This window comes from Rhineura floridana, chromosome 7, assembly GCF_030035675.1.
Source record: "Rhineura floridana isolate rRhiFlo1 chromosome 7, rRhiFlo1.hap2, whole genome shotgun sequence".
In the NCBI taxonomy this organism is placed as follows: Eukaryota; Metazoa; Chordata; class Lepidosauria; order Squamata; family Rhineuridae; genus Rhineura; species Rhineura floridana.
Window position 1 is genome coordinate 50,904,875 of NC_084486.1, and position 21,187 is coordinate 50,926,061.

The 21,187-nt window shown below is 39.6% G+C and overlaps 1 protein-coding gene across 2 annotated transcripts in view; it reads left to right on the forward strand.

Moving 5' to 3' along the window:
* LOC133388379 (heparan sulfate glucosamine 3-O-sulfotransferase 1-like) overlaps positions 1-9,991 on the forward strand; it is a 173,408-nt gene extending 163,417 nt beyond the window's left edge. The window contains exons 1-2 of one of the 2 annotated variants that reach the window (XM_061634357.1): positions 6,445-6,486; positions 8,864-9,991. In XM_061634357.1, the coding sequence (XP_061490341.1) occupies positions 8,978-9,907 (930 nt within the window). In that variant the 5' untranslated portion in view covers positions 6,445-6,486; positions 8,864-8,977 and the 3' untranslated portion in view covers positions 9,908-9,991. Of the gene's footprint in view, positions 1-6,444; positions 6,487-8,863 lie in introns of those variants that run through there. The other variant, XM_061634356.1, reaches the window with a different exon arrangement.
* Positions 9,992-21,187: the final 11,196 nt, after the last annotated feature.

The following is a 21,187-nucleotide window of genomic DNA, read 5'->3' on the forward strand; positions in this document are numbered from 1 at the left end:
TGTTGTGGAATTTGCGAGAAGACCTCACCAGCCACAATAGAGTTACAATTAAGGAGGTCATGGTAATTCTCTTTCCAGCGCAGTGCAATAGACTCTTTATCCTTAAGAAGTTTGGTACCATCCATTGAATGTAAGGGATTTGTACCATGATTTGTTGGTCCATAGATGGCCTTTGTGGCATTAAAAAAGCCCTGTGCATTGTGAGCATCTGCAAACTGCTGGATTTCTTGACCTTACTTTATCCACCAGGTGTTCTTAAGTTCTCTAGTTCTTCTTTGGACCTCAGCCTTTGCACTGGTATAGATTGTTTTCTTAGCAGCACAGTTAATGTCTTTCTGCCATATCTGGAAGGCTTTTCTTTTATTGTCAATGATATGTTCAATCTCACTATCATTCTCATCAAACCAATCCTGTTGTTTCTTAGTTTGGTATCCAATAGTTTGTTCACATGCTGCAATAATAGATGTCTTCAGTTTAATCCAGTGTTCCTCAACATTTTCAGGGAGTTCCGTCGGTAGATGTTTCTTGAGAGTTGTTTGAAAGCAGGCTCGCTTAATAGGATCTTGAAGGGCATGGATGTTCATTTTATGCCTTGGTTTTCTTCCTTGGAGCCTACGTTAAGGAACAATATTAATGGCCATAGTTGATCGAATAAATTGGTGATCTGTCCAGCAGTCATCAGCACTCGTCATGGCCCTAGTGACGAGTACATCAAGACAATCTCTGGCACAGACAATTATGTAATCCAGGAGATGCCAGTGTTTTGACCGAGGGTGCTTCCATGATGTTTTAAATTTATTTTTCTGGTGAAAGAGTGTGTTTGTAATAACAAGATTATGCTTTGCACATTTAGTCAGAAGTAGAATGCCATTCAGGTTGCTATTGCCAACTCCTTCTTTCCCAATGGTTTCTGGCCATAAATCGAAATGACTCCCAACTCTTGCATTGAAATTGCCCAAGAGGATAATTTTATCCTCCTTAGGTATCTCTGATAAGATGGTGTCCAGCTGGTTATAAAAAATTTCCTTGAGGTCTTCATCAGCATCTAACATTGGTGCATAAGCACTTAGAATAGTTGCCTGCTGGTTTTGGGCAAGTTTTAACCAGAGAGTTGAGAGTCATTCATTAATGCCAATAGGAACTTCTGACAAGAGCTTTACAAGATTATTTTTAACCTTGGTATTGTCTGCATATCTTAAATTATTGATATTTTTCTCTCCAATTTTCACACCTCCATCTTTGTCGAATCCCGCTTTCTGTATATGTTCTGCACATAAACTAAACAAATAGGGTGATAAAATATACCCCTGTCTCACACCCTTTCCAATTAGCAGCCAATCAGTTTCTCCATATTCTGTCCTTACAGTAGCCTCTTGTGCAGAGTATAGGCTGCACATCAGGACAATCAGATGCTGTGGCACCCCTATTTCTTTTAAAGCATGCCATAGTTTTTCATGATCTACACAATCAAAGGTTTTGCTTTAATCTATAAAGCACAAGGTTATTTCCTTCTGAAATTCCTTGGTCCATTCCATTATCCAACGTATGTTTGTGATATGATTTCTGTTGCCTCTTCCCTTTCTAAATCCAGCTTGGACGTCTGGCATTTCTCGCTCCAAATATGGTAAGAGCCTTTGTTGTAGAATCTTGAGGATTACTTTACTTGCATGGGATATTAGTTAGACAATTATTGCATTCCCTGGGATCCCTTTTCTTTGGAATTGGGATGTATATTGAATGCTTCCAGTCTGTGGGCCATTGTTTAGTTTTCCATATTTGTTGACAATTTTTTGTCAAAATTTGGACAGATTCAGTCTCAGTAACTTGTGGCAACTCTATTGGTATGCCATCTGTTCCTCGTGATTTGTTTCTTCCAAGTATTTTAAGAGCAGCTTTGACCTCACATTCTAATATTCCTGGTTCTTCATCATATGGTTCCTCTGTGAATCAATCTGTCATCCTTGCATCTCTTTTATAGAGTTCTTCAGTGTATTGCTTCCATCTTCCTTTTATTTTATCTCGGTTAGTCAGTGTGTTTCCCTGTTGATTATTCAACATCCCTACTCTTGGTTTAAATTTGCCTTTCATTTCTTTAATCTTTTGGAATAAGGCTCTTGTTCTACCTTTTTTGTTGTCCTATTTCTATACAGTAACTATTGTAATAGTTCTCTTTGTCCCTACATACCAGTCGCTGTATTATTGCATTTAGGGTTCTGACTGTGTTTCTTTCTCCTTTTGCTTTTGCTTTCCTTTTTTTTTTAACCATTTTAAGAGTTTCATCAGTCATCCATTGAGGTCTTTCTCTCTTTTTAATTAGAGGTATTGTCTTTTTGCATTCTTCCCTGACTTCAATCCATAGTTCTTCTGGTTCTCTATCAACTAAGTTTAAAGCCTCAAATCTGTTCCTTACTTGATCTTCATATTCTTCTGGCATGTTATTTACATTATATTTTGGCATTATGATTGCTTTGTTGTTCTTCTTTAGCTTTACTTTGATTTTCGATATTACCAATTCATGATCAGTACTGCAGTCTGCTCCTGGTCTTGTTTTCACAGACAGTATGGAACTTCTCTATCTTCTGCTAGCAATTATATAATCAATTTGATTCCTATATTGACCATTTGATGATGTCCACGTGTAAAGTCATCTTTTTGATTGCTCAAAAAATGTGTTTGCAAGAAACAAATTATTGGCTTCACAGAATTCAATAAGTCTTTCTCCCATTTCATTTCTGTCTCCTAAGCCCCATTTTCCCCACAGTTTCTGGTTCTTCTCTGTTCCCTGCTTTTGCATTCCAATCCCCCATGATTATCAGCACATCTTGTTTTGGTGTGTGATCAATTTCTTCCTGTACTTCTGCATAAAATCTCTCCAGTTCCTCTTCTATGTTTGCCGTTGGAGCATAGACTTGGATGATGGTTATGTTAATAAGTTTCTCATTAAATCTCATTGATATCACTTGCTCAGACCTTGCATTATAGCTCCTAATTGCTTTTGCTACATCACTTCTCACTGTTAAAGCAACCCAGTTTCTTCTTAATTTTTCATTTCCTGCATAAAATATTTTGTAGTTGCCTGATTGAAAGTGTCCCATTCCCATCCATTTTAATTCACTCATGCTAAGTATTGCAATGTTGATGTATTCCATTTCTTGCTTGACAATTTCTACCTTTCCCTGGTTCATGCTTCTCACATTCCATGTTTCTGTTGTGTATGTCGTGCAACTCTGGACTCTCCTTTTCCATCTGTGTGTATCAGCCTCTGGACTTCCATTCAGCTTTGAGCCAGTGGCGTCATTAGTCACAGCACTACTCGTACTTGTCTGTTGTTCTTCCCCAGTAGCTCACTGAGTGCCTTCTGACCTGGGGGTCTCATCTCCCAGCACTATCTCATATTGCATTTTGGATACTCTGCTCATAGGGTTTTCATGGTAAAAGGTATTTAGAGGTGGTTTACCATTGCCTTCCTCTGAGTCTGGATGCATTTTAGCCTGGTGTCTCAGCTTTGACCATTCCGCCTTGGGTGCCCCTGCTAGGAATCTTGGTCTACACTCCTGATGGTATTGCTCTTAGCTTCTTTGACACTCCATCACCGTGTTAAGGTGTGCATCCTAGAGGAGGACCATTGTTTAAAGTGGTAAAATACTGTTTTGAATCTATAATATGCATGAGGCCAAAGTTAAGTAGGTCTGGGTCTAGTCAGAGCCTGGATGGGGACCCCATGTATTCTACCTTAAATTGCATGATAGTAGAAAGGCAAGATATAAACAGTAAATTTCTGGTTTATTTACATTTCTGTATTGCTTCTTAACAAAATTCTCTCCAGGCAATGCAAATAGAAATGAAAAAATGGAAGTATAAAAATGGAACATAGATATAAAATTTTAAAACTGTTAAAATAAAAAAAATGAAATAATAAAATAAAAGAGAATCGGAATAAAACCAGCAACAGGAAACAATTGTGCAGAAAACTTGAAAAGCAATTCAACTAAAAAGCCTGGAACAATGAAAATGTCTTCACCTGACATTGAAAAGACCACACAGTATAGGTCCCAGGTGAGTCTCCATGAAAAGGAATGAAGGTTCATATTTTTATTTAGACAAGGTATAGATCTTGGAAAGGGAGGGGAGGATAAGGCAGACAAGTGGGGTGGGGATACATTTACAAAAAACCAGCTTCAAAATATTCCTAATTCTATTGTTGATAGAGCAATATATTGTTTTAGTTTTCAATATTTTGCTAGTTTTATCATTTTCAATTGTTTTATGATGTTTCTGAGCCACCTTGAGATGGCCTCTTGCACTGAAAATATCAAAATAAATAGAAGATAAATAAAAAATATATTCCACGGTTGCTGTGGGAGTGCATGTTGGCCCCTTAATATTTATCAGCACCTATACTGATGTTGAAGTCTGGCAACTATATATTAGTTGGAGTACAGTAGTGGAAAACCTGAGTAGGAATGTAGGAGTAGGAATATAGACAGTTTACATATGGAATTCATATTCTACTTTGTCCCCTGAATTTGTGTATTTAAAAAAGCATGTTGAAGAGGGGACTTGAACTTGAGTTTCTTCTATTCATTTGGAGGGAGGGAATTCGGAGGTATCAAACGTACAGTAGAGCATGGGATGGGATAGGATGGCAATTAACGTGCAGGAGACTGACCGCAGAGGTGTCAGAGTCCAAGGGAATTTTGGCAGGATGGAGGAAAGTGTTGCTAAAGCATTGTGATTATAAAGCCAACAGCAGGGGCAGGGCACAGTGAGCAAGGTGGGTGTTTTATAACAGAGAATGGTATCTGCTAAGAGCAGGCAAGTAAACTTTTTTTTAAAAAAAAACCCTGTGCTGACTTACTGAATGGCAGCCAGGAATGAAAGATCTGAGTGCAGGCATTAAAAGGCAGAATTAATCCAGGAGAAATTTAAGCCAACAAAGTACATGGATGCAATACACCGGGCTGCTGGGAGAATGAGCATGGAAATCAGGCCCCCTCCACCTGCAGCAGCACAGGACACTATTCCCTGGGGATCAATTCTTCACTGCTATATCATGTACCTGTATATGTGACTATCAGAGCCATGTATTGGGGACAGCTCTATCGGTCTTTCCTACATGAAAGATACCATGAGGGTGGGGGCAAATTGGGTGAGAGAGACCCTCACAATTGCCCCTATCTCTCTGGTATTCACATGTGTGCCATAGCTATGTGTGTAGTCAGTTCTGTGAGTGCACATGAAAGGAATTTCAGATAAGGCTCAAAAGTAATTTTAAAACACAGTGTGGTTACAGATAACACCTGGAAGCCAGTATATTGTATTATACAGCAGGAAAAAGGATGGATGTCTTTTTAAGACAAGGTCTTCAACTCTGAGTTTCTTTCCTGGACATTTTTTCCCTCTTAATAATGTTATATGTTATTTAGTTTAATTTTTGTCAATTGTATTGCTTTCATTGATGTATTTTATACTTGTGTTCATTTTTCTTTGTAAGCCACCTTGGGAGCTATTGGCCAAAAGGCAGGGTATAAATAATAATAATAATAATAATAATAATAATAATAATAATAATAATAATAATAATAATACACTCACATGATTATGAGTCAAATGTTTTGTGTTAACATTCATGATGATGATCAGTAAATAATAATTTGAATGTTTCTAAAATGTGTGTTAAAGCCTCTGGAGTGGAAGTAAAATATTCCTATTGCAGTGAGAATACTTAGTCTGAATAAGAATCATTTCATTTCCCTTGTGCCAGATATTAAAAGTGAACTGTTTTCCACAGACTTAATTAGGACATTGTGAATCAATATGAAAGCAGATCTTGTTTACACTTTAAGTTAATGATTGAATATTGTTTTCCTTGGCATTTCTATCTTCCTTTGGAAAATTGTCAATTAAAGCATACACACACACGTGGCATTTATTTCCATTTCAAAGAAGTGCCTTTCATTTTCACATAAATATACAAATTTTCAAGCTGCACAGACAAAAGATTCACTGCTTGACAGCTGGCATTATCTTTGGACTATTGTTCAGGTGGTTGAAACCAAGTTAGATTTTACCTATTGCTATTTTATCATTTGCTTCACACCTTCAACAGAGCTACAGTCTCAACCTGACCTGCTGAAATTGAAAATGTAACCTTCCCAAAATAACAGATGAGGGATTCTTTGTGTTGACATTTTGTGTGGGTCTTATTCTCTGAGCCTGTGACCTACCACATGGAGAAACTTCTAAAAACTACCAACTTGCAATACCAAATATAGTTATATCCTCCTGGGGGCCTAGATCCATTGAACCTCACTTGCAGTGTTAACTCTAATGATCATAGAGGTTGGAAATAATAGAAGAAATGAACAATAGAATACAACTTAAAGAGTGTTGTCTTGATAGTTCAAGGTGCTCATAACTTTGTTCATATATTGCAAGTCTAAATTTCAAGACGGTGGAAATAATTCCCCAGGAACTTCTAACATGGTAAGTAACAAAAATCGGTGAACAAATTAATTATATAAAACCATAGAGCACTAACCAATTGTGTCTATAAATTTAATTTGTAGAATATGTTTAGTAGAAAATAAATGAATCAGTGAAAAGGCTCAGATGTTTCAAGATCAAACTGGATGATAAACTCTAATTACTGTAATTGGAAACTCTGGATGGCAACCAAAGAACTGTCCAAGGGAGCTTTGAGCTTGCGTTTCTTAAAACCTTCCTCTCATGCCACACAACAAATGAATTTTTAAATCTTTTGAGATTATTGAAAGCTATTTGTGATGTGGCATGGAGGTCTGCTGTTAAAACAAAAAGGATATATGGTCTCCTTTCGTAGCATGCCTTGATGCTACCTGAAATCTGCAAAACATCTGCTTCCTCCATCTTAAGACTCTTACCAGATGAAGATAAGGATGGCTTGAACAACACCCTTTATTTTCTCCCTTCCCCCTTGCATTATTTTTACAATCTAGCTTGATGAAGAGTTCTGGGAAACTTACAAGATTGCACACTATTTTGTGACATTTTGGTTGGCCTAATAAAGGTATCACCCTAATATGTATGTTGCATAGGTTTCCCTAGGCAGTTTATAACATTAGGATTAATGGACTGCAATGTCTCAGGCTAATTATTTCAGTTCCCTTGTGGCTTTGTTTCATTGTTTTCTCTCTCCCTTATTTTAATCCTTATGTAATTTGCAGGTATGAAAAGCACAACATACCAATTCTCAACTTGCTTCTTTAAGATATGCTGTAAAACAATCAACTGAGGAGATTTTTCTAAAACTAGGATTTGGCTCTTTCGATTTTTCTTAGGCACATTCCTATTGTAAGTCATTTTGAGACTACAGGTGCATTTCAGTCAACAAGCACAAGTTCTGTTGGTATTGTCATGGAATAAACCATTGTAAGTCAGAACATAAGTACACACCTGTGTATCTGATGAACTTCCAACCATCGAAAGCCCGTGTAGGTTCTTCAGTCTATGGATCCTTCAACTGTTCTTCATTGGAAATATAGGTCATCGTGGCATTGGCTATTTTGCAATCAACCCACATGTTTCCACTAGTGTAGACTAGTTTTCCACTAGTTTGGGGTTAAGGTGTTCCTAATGTACAAATATATGTTGTGACACTCACATGAAGCTGGAGGAGAAATACATCACATCAAAGAAAACTGCATTGCCCTTTAACATTATGCTATCGTAATTGAATTAACATGATGTTGACAGAGTTTTGAACTAAGACCTAGGAGAAGGGATTCAAATCCCCACTCAGTGGAAATGGTCTATATGGTGGAGAGGGAAGGCTAAAAATGGTTTTGGAATTGGTGACTCAAAACAGACATAAACCACAACTTTTATAGGTTGATACACACATGCTTATGCACATACGCAACAGAAATGAGGGGAGAGAGACACAGTTATTGAGAAATCAAGTGCTCTGTCCATTTTGGATTTCATCAGGAGCAGAATCTTTGTGGATTTCATTCAAGGACTTACTAGAAAACATGTCATCTAAATAAGGAAGACTGTTGATTCTGCCCTTGTGAACAACTCCACTTCAATATGTTTATAGGGTTCTTGATTTCCCATTAAATAATTGGTAGTACCTGTGGCCTTTTTTGTCTCATTGGCTTAGTTGTTCATTGTCTATGACAGGAATGGAGACCCTCAGGCCCAAAGGTCAACTGTGGCTCTCTAGGCCTCCCCATGTGGCCCTCGCAGAGCTTGGAAAAGTCACTTTTTTGAACTACAACTCCTATCAGCCCCAGCCAGCATGGCCACTGGATTGGGCTGATGGGAGTTGTAGTTCAAAAAAGTAACTTTTCCAAGCTCTGGGCCCTCGCAACTCTCCCCAGGCCACACCCCTGTTTTGCATCCCAAATAATTTTGCATGGCTAGCATGTGTCCTTGAACTTCAATTATGCCTCTTGCTTTTTTGGATAGAGAACAGAGATGTGTGTTTAAGTGAGTTACACAAATTCACCTATTTTGTGAAGATAAAATTTACATTTTTGCTCTGACCACTTTTGCCTCTGGTCTCACCCACCACTGCCATATTGGTTGGAAGTGGAGTTGTTCAGCAAGGGCAGAAGGTTGCCCAAAAGGCAATGCAGCCCTTGGAAAGGTTTCCCCATCCCTGGTCCATGGGATGACACCATTTAGAAACTGAATTACAAAGTCTCCCTTGCCTCCCAAACCTGCTGGTAAACACACATGTTCTCACTAGTTCTTGATGCATGTGTTTTGTTTTTTTCTATTACATGATTTACTAGAGATGTCAGGTTCCATATGCAAGTCTTTTGCTATCGTGTACAGGTAAACAAGATACTGATCACTGCTTCTTTTTGACCCCCAGATTCTTGAGAAATTCATTGCTGCTTTGGCTCCGCTTCCTTCAAGACGATACGTGCTCATTGTTTCTTCAGACAAGCACAACTGTGTTTTGCACTGATAGTTCCTTCTTCTCCACATGGCCTTTCTACTGGTGTCAGCATACCTTCTGGTGACTCATGCCCATAGTGCTCCAGTTGAGAATGGGGCCCTCATGGAGACTCTGAAATCCCAAGTTATGTTGTTCAGCAATAAGAGTGAACATTATTCAGCACAAGTAAGACCTCCTGGAACGAGCAGACGAATACCTCACACAATCATCATTGGAGTTCGCAAAGGAGGGACCAGAGCTTTACTTGAAATGTTGGATGTTCACCCAAATATTGTGGTAGCAGCTACTGAAGTTCACTTTTTTGACTGGGATGAGAATTATATGAAGGGAATTGACTGGTACAGGAGCCTGATGCCATTTTCATACGAAAATCAAATAACTATTGAGAAAACACCAGGCTATTTTACCTCGCCACAGGCTCCCGAAAGGATTCATGATATGAATAGCTCTATTAAACTGCTGCTTATTCTAAGAGACCCCACAGAGAGAGTTATCTCTGATTATACCCAAGTCTATTACAATAGACTGGAAAGCCACAAGCCTGTTCAGCTCTTTGAAGACATTGTTATTAAAAATGGAGCACTTAATACCAAATACAAGGCTATCCAGAGAAGTCTATATGACATCCATATGGAGAGGTGGCTTAAACATTTCCATTTGGATCAGATTCACATAGTAGATGGGAATACCTTGATCAAGGACCCTCTTCCTGAGTTACAAAAAGTGGAAAGATTTCTTAACCTGCCTTCCAGAATCATGTCTTCAAATTTTTATTTTAACCAGACCAAGGGGTTCTATTGCATTAGGAGTGATGGAAGAGAGAGATGTTTACATGAATCAAAAGGGCGCCCACATCCTGTTGTCAACAGTACTGTTTTAGAGCAACTTTACTCCTACTTCAGAGAGCACAATGCAAAATTTTACAGAATGATTAATCATTCTTTTGACTGGCATTAGTAACTTTGCGGGGGAGAGGGGAGAAAGGGTTTTTTTAAAAAAAAAATGGCCTGCAGTAATTTATTTTCAAGCACTTCTGATACACTCTGGGTTCCATTTATGTTGATATGAAGACCAGGGTTTGTTTCCCTGAGATTTAACACTAGGAGTCCATTGCATTAATGGCAGACACTCTTTAGTGTGGTAGGGGAAAATAGGCTTAGCTTTGACTTTTAACTACTATAATGAACTTGATTGCACCAGTCCAAGTCCACTGACTTCAATGGAGTTATTTCAGATTTACACTTGTATAGCCAAGCTGACTTGTTTATCTCTCTTTATTCATAGTTATGAACAAATGGTGTTTCAAAGGAAACCATTCCTTAACCAAGGTTTTAAAAATAATTTGTTTAACTGAAATGGTATTATTTTAACCTTCATGTTTTGTTGGCTGCTTTTATTTTTCTAACTCCATGACAGTGGGATTGATTTCTATAACTTTTCATACAGTAAAATAATTATATATTAGAAGAGAAGATTACTTGAAATGGTTCCATTATATAATTTAATTCTTTTTGTGAAATGATTGTCAAGTATATCCCAGTTAAATAAGCCTCAAGGCTGCTCTCTGTTATGGCTCCCTCTATGTAGGGTCTTTGTATTAAGTAACACATTAATCACCCGCATGGGTATAAAACCGCTTAACCTCTTTGAAGAAGTGTTAAGCATTTCATATCTCCAATGCAAACAAATGAGGGCTCTAAAATAATCCCCATTTTACACAATAGATTTCAGGAAGTACATAAGTATGCATTTTATCACACAAATCATGAGCCACTTACTTAAAAAATACCCTTCATCAATACACAATTATTAGTCTTGTTTGTATTTTGTAACCATTTGTTCAAATAGTTTATATAACTAATTTGGCACAACATTTATTTTAAAAAAGTTTAATTGCTTGCTCTCCAAAATGTGGAGTAACTTTTGTAATATCTATTTGCAAATCATATGATGTACTCAGAGTGCAAAGTAACTTCATGTGGTATTGTATACTATACACACAATATTCAAAATAACAAGTATGAGTTTCTGATTTATCTATAAATCTCTACATCTACATGAATGCATTAGGATTTGTTTGTTTATAATATATTTTTACTTGCTAAAGTAATGGTTGTCTCTCCTTGTAAATGTTTTACTTTGGAGGGGGGGAAATATGAAGACTTGTGCACACTGGCCTTGATTATAGAATTGCAATCCTGGCCACACATGGGCCAGGCATGTAAACAGCCACTTACATATTCACATGTGGAAAGTGTGCCCACCAAAGGGACTGAGCAAGAAAACTTTTAAAAGTTCTCTTCCATTTTAGACCATAAATGGCTAACATAAAATACGTGTAGGGGAAGCTGGCTAGTAAAATGTGACTGGTTACTTTTGTAGATTTGCAAGACCATGGTAGGTGCATATAAATTCCACTGGCTGCAATGAAAATTGTGTTAGCTTTAATTAACACACATGCATCCTTATGCTATCCAGATATGATTTTGGTTGAACAGCTTCTGGCAGAGCTGCAGACAGAAATCATAAGGTATGTTTTAGTAAAAAGAAATGTGTGAAATATGACTGGTACCACCAGTGGTGAAAGTAATTTTTTAATATCATGTCCAAATGTATCAAAACCATGAACCAAAGTAAGATAGCCAAGAATGGGTGAAGTGGCAAAGGAATATGAAAGGTCAAAGAGAAACTAATCAAGACAAAGACATGGAGGGGAAGTCTGATACTAAAGTCTTGTCAGCATAATATATATTTGACCCTGTGCACTGCCAGGAGCAAAGTAATTAAAACAATACTAGGAAAAATGACATAATGTAGCAACACTAGCACATACCGATATGTGGCAACTGTGTAAGTATCACCCAACCAAAGAATTAGACATGCATGGAAGGAACCAGTTAATGCCTTGTGACGGGAGCAAACCCATGACATTGCCCTACACACCACACATACAAAACAGAACACAACAGCCATAAAGATACCATAGTACCCTCATTAGCCCAGCCCTTCATGGTGCAGCAAGCAAGAGCCATGCAACTAACAGACCTCAGGACAATCTGCATACAGGGGTTCAAGTCACCAGTCATCACAAAGATAGTTAGCAAATAGCTATCTAGGCAAACTGGTGTCCTCCAGATTTTCTGGACTACACCACTCATTATTCCTGACCATTGGCCATGTTGGCTGAGGCTGGTAAGGGTTGTAATCCAGGACATCTGAAGGGTTTCGGGTAAGGAAAGCTGATATAGCAGAAAATGGGCATCCCTTTACTCTCACCAGAGGAAGCATGTACGTAAAACCCATTGGTGCTCCAGAGAATAGCTTGAGACCTGTTGGAGAAGTGAGGCTCCTACAGATGTGATACAAGCAATAAAACTTCAGTGTGGGCAGTACCCTGGCCAGAGGCAGGATTGCATGGGTACCCAGTCGCATCCAGCTAATTGCTTTTTGAGATAACTGTCATTTTGCATTCTCTTCTCCAGTCACAGGACCCCTGCTAGGAAAACAAGGTGTCAGTCCCCTTCAATGCTCATTCTAGTGCTGATCATTAAAAGCACTAACCATATCAATTGTATGAGAGTTGGTAAGTAGGTCAGGGCCCTTCCCCATCTGTTTGTTACTCACTTCAGCTGTCTTTTGGATGGCATACACAATAGAACACAGGCCTGGAGAGGGTCTGTACCTACTATACTGAAAGTCTGCATCTCATTCACAGTATAGCCATCAGATCAACAGCAAAGATGAGGCATCACTGGGCCAAGTTGAGGCACATAAGCTACCCAAGTGAGACTGTTGGTCCTGGTGCTATTCACTATGACTTAGCTTAGCATCAGTTGAAGCCTATTGCTATTCCATTGAGCTAGCCTGGAGGTTGCCAGCTCAGTGCCTGTGGGCACCATGGTGCCCCAAATCCCTTCAATAGATCAAGCTATTTTCTACAAATACCACTACAAAATAAGTGCAGAAGAATGTTAAAGAATCCCCTCCCCAAATAGCAAATGCAAAAATGTGAAAACTTTGCAAAGAGGTTTAGGCATGTCTCCTGGGCTAATATCCAGGCACTCATAAAGACTTAACTTACAGTACAATGGTATATATGTCTCATTCAGAAGTAAGTCTCTTTGTGTTTCCTGGGGTTCACTCCCAGGTAAATGGGTACAGGAGGACAGCTGAGGCAGTGGTTTACGGTTGGCATTGGGGGAAAAAAGCTTTGTTATGCCTTTAAAAGCTGCCCACAATTGGCACCAGCAGGATGCAGATGACTTCCCATAGAAAGCATGACATTTTCAGAGCAGGTGGGAGGCAATAGTGGTAGAGAGAAGCAGCAATGGCTGTATTCTCCCTAATTTTGTGTTATGTCATATGCTCATGGCAGCTGTTTCGTAAATGGCATCCTCAGAACTCTCAAAATTTGAAAGGTGTGCACAGTCCAAAAAGGTTGGTGACCCCTGAGCTAAATTATCTATCTATCTATCTATCTATCTATCTATCTATCTATCTATCTATCTATCTATCTATCTATCTATCTATCTATCTTATTTCATTCCTACCCTTCCTCTGAGGAGTTTAGGGTAATGTACATAATTCTTTCCTTCCCTGTTCTGTCTTCACAATAACTCTGTGAAGTTGGTTGGGCTGAGAGTGTGTGACTAGCCCAGGACACCCAGCCAGATGAGTGGGAATTTGAACACTGGCCTCCCCACTGCTAGTCCAATAACTTATAAATGATGTTAACTGCACATGGGATCTCCTTGGCACTGGGCTATATAGTTGAGATTGCCCGTTGTATTGAGTTATGGGGAGAGGAAGGGGGTATGTCATTTTTCGGCCCCTCGAAGACCACAAAGGACCCGTCATGAACTTCTCTAATTTGTGTAGAGTGTTTCTCTATGGATCACTACAAGAGAATTATATTCATGTACTTTATGTAACTAACATAAGAGCCCTGCTGGATCAGACCAAAGGCCAGCATCTTATTTCCCACTGTAGCCAGTTAGATGCCTCTGACTAGCCCACAAGCTGCACACAAGGACAATAGCCCTCGCCTATCGATATGTCCTAGCAACTGGTATCCCAATGATCGCTGCCTCTGTTCTGCATCCAGCAATAATAACTAGAAGCCCTTGGCCTTAGCTTCCATGAATTTGCCTAATCCTCTTTTAAAGTCTTCTGAGTTGGTGACCTGATATCACCAAGTCTGTAGAAAAGCAAATTCCATAGTTTAACTGTGTGAAGAAGTACTTCCTGTGTTCAGTCCTGCATCTCTTAACATTCAGCTTCAATGGATGGCCCTGAGTTCTAGTATTATGAAAGAGAGAGAAATGTCTCCCTCTTCACTTTCTCCACACCACACACAAAAAAAGAGTGACTGTATACTATAGCCAGCATGGATTTTTCGCATTCCACAATGTTAAATTGAAAATACCCCCTATGCCATTCTGCTGCTTCTCATAAGCTCATTTCAAAACAAAACTTTAAAAACTTATAGTCCTGAACTCAGAAATGTTTGCTTAACAACCCTTTAAGTTTTCATGGTGATATACAAAACACTCAGAGAGAATCGAGAGTTCAAACTGTAAAACGAGAAAAAACTACAGACCTCTGTTCTTTTTTTGTCAGTGGTCTCATAGTTTGTTTTTTCTGTCAGTGCTCTCACAACTCATTGAAATTAATTAAAAATCAGCCATGATCACATAGTACCTGTAATCTTATTACTGTCCTGTTCTGACCTTCATTTTTTGCAGTTTAAACGTTTAAAAAAATGCATGGCTGATTTATAATTAAATTAAGAAATTTAACATTGGAGTCTATGATAGCACAGGCATGCTCTGTAAGAACCAACTGTCAGTGCTCTAAAAGCCAGACTCACAGCTGTTTGGCTTGGCTACTAAGGGGACTACACCAGACCTTTATTTCACTTTAGACAGTGATGGCTTCCCCCAAAGAATCCTGAGTAGTGTAGTTTGTGAAGGATGCTGAGAGCTGTTAGGAGACTCCTGTTCCCCTGACAAAGCTCCACTGTGCCCTTGGAGTTAGCCCCTCTTCTGGAGATTGTAGCTCTGTGAGGGGAATAAGGCATCCCCTAACATCTCTCAGCACCCTTCATAAATTCCACTTCCCAGGATTCTTTGGGGGAAGCCATGACTGTTAAAAGTGGAATAAATGTGTGGTGTGGATGTGGCCAGTAACGGCTTTGATTTAAATTTGGGTGGGAGACTACATGTGTCTGCTGTAGGTGGGAAAGCCCAAAAAAATAATGATACTGTTAACAATGTTTTCATTTTTGGAAAGGAAATGAGCTTTCCCTCTGCCCAATGCCCTCCCCCAATCTCCTCCCCTTCTCTTACTCCTCCCCCTCCCTCCCCCTTCCCCTCTTTCCCAGGTCAGTTTTACCTATACTAACAATTATTGCACACTCAAAAAACACACAAATTATCAAACCTACCCTACCCTCTTCCCCCTCCTTCCCCCTACCCCTCCTCCTCCTCAGTCCCCCTTCTCCTCCCCCGTGGTCAGTTTCACCTATCCTAAGCATGATTGCACTGAAATAAATCCCTCTGAACTCAATAAGCATGCAAATGATAAAACCTGCCTTCCTCCTCACCCCTCTCCCTCCCCATCTCTCCTCCTCCCCCATGGTCAGTTTTACCTATCCTAAGCATGATTGCAGGGGACAAAATCCCATTGGATTCAATAAGCATGCAAATGATCAATCTGCTCTCAGCAAACTTGCACAGGATCCCATTTCTTACCTCCCAGATTAAGAAGCAGAGAAATTCACTAATAGGCAAAAAAAAAAAAAAAAAAAGCCCTTGTGTTTTAAGAATGTACCTATACTCAATGGATATTTCTATCAAAATTTTAAAAGCAAGGAAATTGGGCAGCTATAGTAAATGCACCAGGGAAGCAGAAGACCTGACCTCCTCTCTGAGATACTGTACTGCCCTACAAATTTGTCAAAATGTAAACACAATTTGGGTTGGTCTTTCACAGTCCAATCCACTTCCTGTGTAGCTTGGAAGAATTTGGTAACATGTGCCTCTTAGCATATGGTGAGTGGTGGCAACACCTGCAGTCAGGATTGCATCTGCAAAGATGGAGGATTACATTTTTTGTATGTTTGTTGGTGTTCTTCTTACTTTTCTTCTTTCCTGTGTTGCTACTGTTTCTGCGGAGAATCAAACCAGAAAAATTATATTTCTGTATTCATCTGAGAAACCTGTGTAAAATTTATTTTTATTAATTTCAAAGGCTTTTTATTAGTCTCATATGATGGTGAAGACAGCCTTTTGTGTTTCAAATTAGAGCTTATATTCTATATCTATTTTGGGTGCATTAACTGTTGAATTTGAAACTGCAATTTGAATTAAAATCATATTGATTACAATATGTTGCAACTTAAGCAATGAATCTAGTTGGAAAAAACAAACTTAGCCTGCCTTGAGTCTTGTGTTCAGCCTGCTATGCTTAAACCACCACACTTAAGGAAGGGTGGGCATGGTCTATTAAAAACACCTAGAAATTTGCTAGAACATATTTCACCTCCCACTGTTTTATCTTGTGCAAACTCCTCATGTCCACTGGAGACTACTCCTCATGTCCACTGGAGACTATTTTGCAGAATAGTCAGTGCCATTATTCCACAATTGTTTTGGGGGTTTTTTTTACTGTAAATTATGCAAAGTATTGCTGTACTCCAGAGGAAGGCAATAGTAAACCACCTCTGAATACTGCTTACCATGAAAACCCTATTCATAGGGTCGCCATAAGTCGATATCGACTTGAAGGCAGTCCATTTCTATTTTTTTGCTAGAGTATATTCAGAGAAACAGAAGCAAAAGAAAATGATTTACTATATGAAACTTGACTTAAATGGCAAAGTAAATCAAACATATTTAAAGTGACTATCTGAACTGTATCAACTGTCTTAATATTGTTGCTTCCTCCCTGTAAAACAAGATCATCACAGCACATGTCTTGTTTCTGTTATTTGGGCTGATTGCAGTTATTGCCACCACTCACCATATGCTCAGAGGCACATGTTACCAAATTCTTCCAAGCAACACAGGAACTGGATTCAACTGTGAAAGACCAACCCAAATTGTGTTTGCATTTTGACAAATTTGTATGGAAGTATAATACCTCAGAGAGGTCAGATCTCCTGCTCCCCTGGTGCATTCACTATAGCTGCCCGATTTTCCTGCTTTTTAAAGTTCAATAGAAATATCTGTGGGCTATAGGTACATTCTTAAACCGCAAGGGTTTTTTGCCTATTAGTGAATAAACTTCTATTATAGGGATTCCCAAATTGTGGTCCATGTACCACTAATGGTTCACAAGATTTATTCAGGTGCTCCCTGGAATGTCCACATTGAATATTCATATAGATTTAGATTGTAGTTTTATTGCTTCTTTTATTTCTTATATTGTGTGTTATTGTATTACAGTCTGAATTCTATGCAGAGGGTTTTTTTGTAAAAAAAATGAGGTGCTGGTATTCATATCTTGATAAAAGTACTGTTGGTGCCAGGAGAAATGGCTGGCATGGACAGCAGAAAAAGATGCTGGTATGCCATACGAGTGAGTACTGAGGGGAAAAAACTCATTCTTTGGAACATAAATTGTAATGCAAGAAAATGCAAGAAATGAAGGAACAGAAGCAATGAAAATGCAATGAAAAATCAATCAGCACCCACCACAGCGCATTACCATTACTACAGCAGTCAGGAAAAAAAATAATTTAAATGATCCACCAAGGCCACCAGCAATTTCAAGTAGTCCATGGGGGTAAAAAGTATGGGCACTACTGCTGTATTATTGCTGTTACCCCAAATGTTGGGGCTAAAAAAACCCCAAATGTTGTAACCTTTCTTTGTAGGGGAGTTGCTCCAGCCTCCTGATCTATTTGATTGCCCTTTTCTGCACCTTGGGTCTCCTTGAGGAGAACTCAAGCTCCCTGTTTCCATTGCATTGTTCTTTTTGTCCCACCCAGCTATTGGCAGCTCATGAGGTTGCCTCCTGCTAACTCGCTGCTGTAGCTTCCATTCTTCCTTGTCCCTTGCAAAAAACAAAAAGCAAAAGTCTGTGCCATTCATGCAGGCAAATTGTGATTAGTGTGATTAGCACTGCCTGTATTGACTCATTCAATGTACAGCGGGATGTCTATTCTCCTTGGGACCCTGTCCCCAGTGGGTATTATACAGAGATGTCCCCCCTGGAGCTGCCTGGTTGTTGTGACTGCGGTCACTTTCAATCCTTTGCTGTGTAGGGCTGCAACTCAGTGGCAGAGTACGTGCTTTATATGCAAACAGTGCCAGGTTCAATCCCTGGCATCTCCAGAGAAGGATGGGGAAAGACTCCTGCCTAACACCCAAGAGAGCCAACTGCCAGTCATTGTCAACAGTACTGCGCTAGACGGATCTATGGTCTGGCTTGCTATAAGGCCGCTCCTTGTGTTCTGTGTTTTTCTGGCAAAAGAGTCATTCTGCTGCTTCAGTTTGGATGTCCGGAAATTTTTAATCCTTGCCTGAGGAGAGTTCTGAGGGGCATCATACATGCTAACCACTGAACCACTGAACCACTTAGCTATGCTGAAGCAAGTGCCTTGGGCTCTTCCTGGCAGCAAGTGGAAGGGGTGAAGGGGTAAGGAATGTGTGAGGAGACATCATCATGATGTTCCTGCCATTGCTATATACTGATCAGAGCTTTCCATGCATTGGTAAAGTCGACCATCATCAGGAACAACACCATGGTTTGTGGGTAGTGGCCAAATTGACAGGGACCATATCAGGCTTTCATGCGGCTATGATTGTTGCTTTGTTAGCTCTGTTTTCTACTGCTGCTATTATGTTTTTGGCAAGGGATGGGGAACCTCTGGCTTTACAAATATTGTTGGACTCCAGCTTTATCAGCCCCATCCAGCATGGCCAATGGTCAGGGATGATGGGAATTGTCATCCAGCAACATCTGGAGGGCCACAGGTCCTCCATCCCTATTATATACAGCAATAGGAATTGAGTGTTTGAATCAAGTTCTCCTTATGCCCTTCTGAACAAAGTGTGGCTAGTATCAGCCCTGGAACCACAAGGTAACTGTTGAAATATAAAATAATATGGACTATCATTTTTGGCAGTGCTGCTAGGAGAATATACAATCCCAACTTGTTACACTGGTTTAAGTGCCAACAAAGAAGTAGCCATCTTAGCTGAACCGTAGAATTTCACTGCCTGATGCATTAATGCCAGTTGCCAAAAAACCTGTGTGCCTCTGTGAATATGGGAACTGTCTGATTTTTCTAAAAGAAATCAATATCAAAGAATGCTGATCTGGATGGTTTACTAATACATAAACCTACCTGACTTGTCAGCCAAGCTTTCATCCATTATTTGCTCAGCAGTTCTGGGGAAACTGTTGGGAGAACGAACTCAGCTAAGTAGCTGGCTAATATTGGAGAGAACTCTATTAGTTTAACTGCACTGGCCACCTTTTTTTAAAAAAATCTAAACCCCTTAGATTGATTTTTTTCATCCAAATTGACAGAACCATAAGAACCTTAGAAGAGCCTTCTTGGATCAGGCCAAAGGCCCATCTAGCCCAACAGCCTGTTCTCACAGGAGCCAACCAAGCAGTTTTAACTTCTGACCAGGTTTGCAGAAGTAATCCTATGAATGGGGAAGGTTACACTAGCATTGGTCCTCTGCCAATTATAGGACTGAGAATCAGTTTCTATGTATTAATATTATGCTCACTTTTCCTGGATTTCTGGTTTCCCTGATATTGTGTGTCTACATATGAATGGTTTCAGTGTGACTTGGGCACAGCTTAAACTAAATTAAGGCTCTGGCCAGGAATGTGTCTTTGTTTGTTTTTAGTGCCAGAAGAAGCAATAAAGAGTGCCTTACGGTCCAATGGAATGCATATTTAGTCAGATGTAAGTCGCTATGTTTGGCGAGGGTTTCTCACAGGTAAATTCCATATAGTGCAATCCTTAAACATGTTAATTGCCATTTCAGTGGCCAAAGCTGCAGTTCAGGATTGCAGTCATAAAGAATGCATTGCTTTGCATGTTTACCTGGAAGTCAGGCTCACTGTGTTCATTGTGGCTTACTCCTGAGTAGGTATGTTTAGGAATGCAGCATTACAATGCATGTAAGCCTGCCTAATCAGATTAATCTTGAGTTCAATGGGACTTACTTCTAGGGAAGTGAGCCTTAGTCTGAGAACATTTCCTTTCCCACAGGGTTGGAGAACCTGAAGCCCTCCAGTGTTGATGGACTCCAGCTCCAGGCAGCCCCAGGCAGCATAGCCACTGCTCCATTTCATTCCTTGCCCCACATTAGGATCAAGGCTTTTGAGATCCACAGGCCTAGCTTCCAGGGAGATGTTTTCTGTCTCTCTGTCTCTGTCTCTCTCTGTCTCTGTCTTTTTACAGAATTTAAAGAACCTTGTAAACTGCTTGAAGGTTTTCCTTGATTAAGTGGCACATAAATCTTCTTTTAAAAATAAATATCCCACTGAATTTACAGGGAGCCGACTTCCTCAGCACATCCCGGCCAATGCCACAAGGGTAGCTCGTGGTATGGAATGGTGAGACTCAGCCCATGGCAATTGGCACCAGCTGCTTTGGGTGGAGTTTAAAGTTCAACTGCTTCTGAGAAACCCTCAAGCATTGGGCAAAGATTATACAAGAAAAAGTCTAGGCAAGTCTGGTCCCCCGCAAGTCAGTTTTCTCTGGCTCACTGACCATTTATTTTAAGGGTTGTTGGGAGTCTTTTCACCTTCACTTTCTTGCACACAGTCAATGCCAAGAGGTATAAGAGCAGGGGTAAGGAACCTGAGGTTCTCCCGATGTTGCTGGACTTCAGCTCCCATCGTCCTGAGCATCAGCCACACTGGCTGGGGCTGATGGGAGCTGGAGTTCAGCAGTATCTGGAGTATCACAGTTTCCCTACCTCTGGTATAGAGCCAAAAATGCATATAGAATAAATATAGCTATAGATATGTTTACCTCTTCCTTTTAAAAATGTGCAGGAATTTCCATGCTCACACTGGTCTATTTTAAATATATATGTCTTAAAGAAGTGGGAGGATTTGACGTTTTCTACACCTGAGATTAGCTTAGACAATTTTAATAATTTCAAAATTTGACTTTTTCAGCAATTTCCCCCTAATGCACTTCACAATATAAACATTTAATCATGCTTGCCTTTTGAGCATCAAATTGGAGAGCTGACGTTG